This window comes from Orycteropus afer, unplaced genomic scaffold (assembly GCF_000298275.1).
Source record: "Orycteropus afer afer isolate SDZICR_OR568_19922 unplaced genomic scaffold, OryAfe1.0 scaffold00083, whole genome shotgun sequence".
NCBI classification, from domain to species: domain Eukaryota; kingdom Metazoa; phylum Chordata; class Mammalia; order Tubulidentata; family Orycteropodidae; genus Orycteropus; species Orycteropus afer.
Genome location: NW_006921670.1, coordinates 3,580,246 through 3,586,504, shown reverse-complemented (window position 1 = coordinate 3,586,504; position 6,259 = coordinate 3,580,246). Strand labels below are relative to the sequence as shown.

Below are 6,259 nucleotides of genomic sequence, written 5' to 3'. Positions count from 1 at the left end.
GCCTGCCTCCCATGCCCTGCTCTTTCTTAAAACTTTCCACCAGCCTGACAGTCACATTAGAGTAAGAGGGCAAAAATGGAGCTCTGGTGGCGTCGTGGCTGCTAACCGAAAGGTCAGCGGTTCACACTCATCAGCCGCTCCAGGGGAGAAAGATGAGGCAGGCAGCGTCCGTGAAGACTGACAGCCTTAGAAACCCTAGGGGGGCAGTTCTACCCTGTCCTGCAGAGTCACTGTGATTTGGAATTAACCTGATGCCAGTGGGTTTAGCTGTTGGTAAGAGAGCAAAATACCCATGTGGCTCAGGACTCTTTTGGGTCTAAAGCCAGGTTTTGTGTCTGGAAAGCAAACGTTCCAGCACCGGCCCCAGGCCAGCCTCCTCTTCCTCCCACAGTCCCTCTGCTGGGGGCCAGGCAGGGGCTCACCGACATTGGCGACGTAGAGCTTGTTGTTCAGAAGGACCGCCACGACAGCCATGGCTCCTCCGGAGATCTCCCTCTCCAGCACCCGGAGTCGCTCAAGGACCTTCTGGTACTGAGGAGGCAACTGGTGCTGCGGGACGCCCTACAGCCCAGCCCCAGAGGGTCAGGGCAAGACGGCCCCCAGACCACCATACAACCCGCCCCTCACTGACAGAGCCAGGAACTGCGGGACGCCCTACAGCCCGGCCCCAGAGGGTCAGGACAGGACGGCCCCCAGACCACCACACAACCCGCCCCTCGCTGACAGAGCCAGGAACTGCGGGACGCCCTACAGCCCGGCCCCAGAGGGTCAGGACAGGATGGCCCCCAGACCACCACACAACCCGCCCCTCGCTGACAGAGCCAGGAACTGCGGGACGCCCTACAGCCCAGCCCCAGAGGGGTCAGGGCACGACGGCCCCCAGACCACCACACAACCCGCCCCTCGCTGACAGAGCCAGGAACTGTGGGACACCCTACAGCCCAGCCCCAGAGGGGTCGGGGCAGGACGGCCCCTGGACCACCGCACAACCCACCCCTCGCTGACAGAGCCAGGAGCTGGCCTGGAGGACCAGGATGTGGCCGAGTCAGGGAGGAGCCACATGCCGCAACTTCCGGGCAGGGTTCCTCCAGGAGAGCCAGAGATGAACCTACCCTGTCCTGTGTGCACCAGAGCTCGGGGTGGGGGGGCTCTGCAAGTGTGTGTGGGTGGGGAGAGCAGGCACAGGTGACAAAGCTACGGACAGATGCAGGTCACAGGACGGACCTGAAGGCCTCTCCTCATGCCTTTTCCTGCCCACCTGCTGCTGAGCTTCAGCATGAAGCTGCCAATGGTGGGCCAGCAAGACCCCTCAGGAGACGCCATCACCACCCCCAGGGAGACCCCTCAGGAAGTGCACTCGTCACCACCCACCAGCAGCACCATCGGGAACTGCTCCCATGGCCCTGGGTGCTTGGGCCCAGTCGTGCCATAGACTAGGGCCATGTGACGTGAGTCCTTGCTCCCCCTCAAAGCTGGGCCTTGACTGGCTCCCCACACGCAGATGGGGTAGGTACCTCTGGCAGCTGGGATTGCAGGCTCGCCTTCTCAGCCAGCGCATCATCGATGGACTCCAGGAAGCTCCTCTCCACCACGTCGAAGGCCTGCAGGGACAGAGGACAGGGCAGAGGCCGGCTCAGAACACCAGCTGCCATGCGATGCTACCACGGTACTGACTGCAGGTTCTTAAGTGAAGGGGCCCTCACTCAGCACTGCCGGCACCCGCCACTCCCTCCAGACCTTCTGACAGACGCTCGCCCGGGAGGGTCGCCAGAGACCCAAGTGAAGTGCAGAGGCTGAGAGCACAGGCCTGGAGCCAGCCCCGGGGGTGAGTCCCAGCTCTGCCACCCGCCAGCGGTGCCACCTCAGTCTCTACATCTACAGAATGGAGGTGAGCATCATGCTGATGAGCAAGTGAGACAGGCCGCCTCCAGCGCTGGGCGGAGGGCCCGGCTCCCAGTGCGTGCGAGATCGACGCCTAGTGTCATCACCAGGATCCCTTCTGAGGGAGGCTCTGTCAAGTCCCGTTGGCCTCTGGACACTGGTGCAGCTGACACCTCCCCCCGAGTGTGTGACCTGCTGAGGTCGCGGTGGGCGCTCAGGTACTGAGGCATGAGAAAGGATGGAACACTGTTGCTGAGGGTCGTGAATCCATCCTTCTTATCTAAGACGAAAGAGCCTCCAGGTGCACTTGTAAAAGCAGCCAGGAGGGAAAAAGCCCAGACAGCAGCAGGCAGAAACGCAGACCGGCAGCCCAGGGCCCCGGCAATCATAAGTCAGGGCCAAGGCCTTTCCTGAAGGCCCAGGGAAGCCTTCTGCCACAGAAGCCGAGCACCTGCACCACCGTAAAGCACAGAGCTCGTTCTCGACGACTGCTCCTACCAAGGCCAAGTGCTTCCCAAGAGCCCAGCTGGTGCAGTGGTTAAGGGCTCAGCTGTTAACTGAAAAGTTGATGATTTGAACCCACAGCCGCTCCAGGGGAAGATGTGGTTCCAGCCTTGGAAACCCTGTGGGGCAGTCCGACTGTCCTACAGGATCACACACCCTTTGTCCAAGGCCATGACTCTAAATGCCCCTTTCCCCAGAAGCATCTCCTGAAGCCAGCCCTGCAGTCATGGGGAAGACTGCTGCTCGCTGCCGGCATGAGTCCCCAGGAGTGGCTCCCAGAGCAGGTCCTTTGTAGGTGCAGAGGAACTGGCAGGGTTCTGAACCCACACAATCTATAGCCACAGGACCCAAGTCCCAGGGCCACAGTGTCCTGAGGGCGCCCGTCCCAGTGGGCCACAGTTCCCTGAGGTCACCCATCCCAGCAAGCCACAGTTCCCTAGGTCACCCATCCCAGCAGGCCACAGTTTCCTAAGGGTGCCTGTCCCGGGGGGCCACAGTTCCCTAGGTCGCCCGTCCCAGCAGGCCACAGTTCCCTAGGTCGCCCGTCCCAGCAGGCCACAGTTCCCTAGGTCGCCCGTCCTGGCACCGTTACCTGCAGCAGCACACGGCGCACATCGGCCTCAGTGTGCTCTGCACTGAGCTGGCCCAGCAGGAGCTCCGCCGACAGCCGCTGGGCCACAAAGTTGGTCACTCGGTTGCCATCGTAGCCGTTGAAAACCCCATAGAGGAAGCAGTTGTTCTCACTCCTGCAGAGGGAGAGGGAGGAAGAAGGGGACCTGAGACCTGAGGCTAACAGAGGAGCAGCACTCGTCCCAGAGTGGAAGAGGGGAGACAGACGGGGTAGACCAAATGCAGCGGCTGCAGTCAGGTGCCCAGTGCCATCTGGCAAATGACCATCATTTCACTCCTGCCATACATCTGAACACTAGGTGTGGAAAGGACACAGCAGCCATCACTTCACATGGGCCACACCTCACAGGCAAGTCCCAGGTGAGCCAGCCCAAAGACAGGTGCCCCTTCCTGTTTATAAACAATGCCAATGCCCAGGAGAGCGGGTGGCATGCTCACCTGAACTTGAGCCAGTTGTCCTCCGGCGGGTGGCTCTCCGTGCCCTTGCCATCAGCAGAGTAGCTGCGGTTGGAGGCTGAGCCCACCCCAGAGAGGTGGCAGAGAGGCAGGTCGTCCGTCCAGCTTGGCTGTTGCTCCTGGGGAAAGGGCAGGACACAGTAAGGGGCCACCTTCTCCCCCAGCACAGACCCCACCTCACCTTCCTGTTCTTCTCCAACAAAAACCTAGGAGGCCCAGAGCCCACAGAATGCTCCATGTCCTTCTGGAAAACAGTGATGCTTGTATAAAAGGACAACTGCAGAGGGCTTTCAGGTTCACAAACTTGTTCCCTGGGAAACCTGAAAAAGACTATAAGGTTCCTAGATGCAACATCTGGTCATGGTTTCTAGTAGTGGCATGTAATGAAACAGGAACACACACACACACACACTCAAGACTGAAAACTCTACAGATGTTGCTCATGTCTTCAGAGTACAGAGGAACCTCCAATCCACTCTCAGAATGTCCGATCTACCTGTCCCAGGTAGGACCCAGAATATCTGCATTGTAGGCAGCTCCTCCTAGTCGATTCTGTCTCAGTGCTCTGATGCTGTACCTTGACACTTTCTAATTTTTATTTTAATTTTAAATTACTTTCTAATTTTTATTGTGATTTGGGTAAAAGTTTACAGAGCAAATTCATTTTCCATACAGAAGTTCATACATGTATTTTGTTTCATGACGTTGATTACAATTCCCCACAACCTAACAGCTCTCTTCCCACCTCCTTCTCTGTGTCCTTCCCTCTTGTGCACTCCTGCCCCGAGCTGGCACCTTGTGCAAACACTGCCCTTCTGTTTTCCCATGACTGATCGCTCCGAGGAGTGTATCTACTTGAAGTAAATGTTCACTCCATATGCCTGTCTGTTGTTTGGCTGGAAGCCACAGGAGCTTCAGGTCAGTTCCAGACCTGAAGGGTAACTAGGGGATAGTCTCAGGGATCTCACCAGGATCTAACAGACCAATAAACCTGGTTGGTTTTTTTTTATGATTTCGAGTTTTGTTCTAAATTGGTCTCCCACTCTATTCAGTACACTGCACTAATCCCCCTCTGAGTGGTTGACAGTGGTAGCTGGGCATCATCTAGTTCCTCTGGTCTCACAGTCATATAGGCTGAGGATCACATGGTCTATTAGTCCCTTGGACTGTTTCCACGCATCTTTGGCTTTCTTCATTCTTCTTTGCTCTGGATGAGGAGACCCATTGTTGCATCTAGATGGCCACTTGCAAGCTTTTAAGACCCCACCTGCTACTCACCAAAGGATACAGAACAATGTTTCTGTGTAGTATATTATGCCAATTGAGCTTGATGTCCCCTGCAACCATGGTCCTGAGCCAACATGACCAACTACTCACTCCCTCAGGATACCCACCTGTGGCCAAGAAGTTACCACAAGTCCTTTGTCAGCTCTATTATCAGACATTCTTACAGCACATACCAATACACTTGTACAAATACTGCCTGCCAACCCTACACATGCTCATGGGCACATTCCCCCCTGCATAGACATGCCTGATCATTCAGCCTGTCCACCCATCGATCATTGTTTGCCTTTACTGACAACACAGTACTGTATGTACAAAAAGGCTCATCTTTGTTGTCTGTACCTCCACGTACCTCTCGATGTCTTCCTCTTCCTCATGACACTACGTTGACCACTCACTTTTGCTGCATTGCCCTTCCCTTTACCCAAATCAATACTTGTCTCTACCTATCTAGCATTGTTACCTTCCCTCCCCCACCCCCAGTAAACAATAAAGAAAGTTTCCTTCCATATATAAACCTTTCCTTGACTTTTTACAATACTGAACTAATACAATATTTGTTCTTCTGCGACTGACTGACTTTACTCAGCATAATGTCCTTGAAGTTCATCCACATCATGCAGTGTTTTGTAGATTCTACATTATTCCTTAGTGTTGCATAGTAGTCCACTGTGTGCATGCACCACGGTTTAGTTATCCACTCTTCCACTGATGGGCACTTAGGTTGTTCTTATCTCTTTGCTATCGTAAATAGTGCTGCAATGAACATGGGTGTGTATATATCTGTTCTCAACTTGGCTCTCACTATATACCTAGTGATGGGATTGCTGGATTAAATGGTATTTCTAATTCCAACTTTTTAAGGAATTGTCACACTGCTTTCCACAGTGGTTGTACCATTTTACAGTCCCACCAATAGCATATGAGAGTCTTAATCTCTCCACATCTTTGCCAGCATTTGTTATTTTCTGTCTTGAACTTTGCTACTAGTGCTGAAGTGAGATGGTATCTCACTATTGTTTTTATTTGCGTCTCTAATGATTAATGATTGTGAACATTTCTTCATGCATTTGTTGGTCACCTGAATATCTTCTTTGGTGAACTGTCTATTCATGTCTTCTGCTAATTTTTTAATTGGATTGTCTGTCTTTTTGTTGTTGAAGTGGTGGAGTTTTCTCTAAATTTTAGAGGTAAGTCTCTTGCCAGGTATGTCACTGCTGTATATATTTTTCCCAATCTGTAGGGTCTTTTTTGCTCTTTTGGAGAAGTCTTTTGAAATACATGGAAAATTTACTCTCATACACTGCTGGTAGGACTGTAAAATGGTACAACCATTGTGGAAAGCAGTATGGCGATTCCTTCATATGTTGGAATTAGAAATACCATTTGACCCAGCCATTTCATTACTAGGTATATACCCTAAAGAAGTGAGAGCCATGACAAGAACAGATATATGCACACCCATGTTCATTGCAGCACTATTTACAATAGCCAAAACATG

The 6,259-nt window shown here is 53.3% G+C and overlaps 1 protein-coding gene across 1 annotated transcript in view; it reads right to left on the bottom strand.

The window, feature by feature from the left end:
* Positions 1 to 3,709, bottom strand: part of TAB1 (TGF-beta activated kinase 1 (MAP3K7) binding protein 1) — a 13,563-nt gene extending 9,854 nt beyond the window's left edge. Inside the window, exons 1-5 of the mRNA XM_042781064.1 lie at positions 3,653 to 3,709; positions 3,454 to 3,590; positions 2,978 to 3,131; positions 1,515 to 1,601; positions 423 to 561 (exon numbers count right to left, since the gene is read on the bottom strand). Of these exons, the coding sequence (XP_042636998.1) occupies positions 423 to 561; positions 1,515 to 1,601; positions 2,978 to 3,131; positions 3,454 to 3,590; positions 3,653 to 3,709 (574 nt within the window). The remainder of the gene's footprint in view (positions 1 to 422; positions 562 to 1,514; positions 1,602 to 2,977; positions 3,132 to 3,453; positions 3,591 to 3,652) is intronic.
* Between the last annotated feature and the right edge of the window lie 2,550 nt (positions 3,710 to 6,259).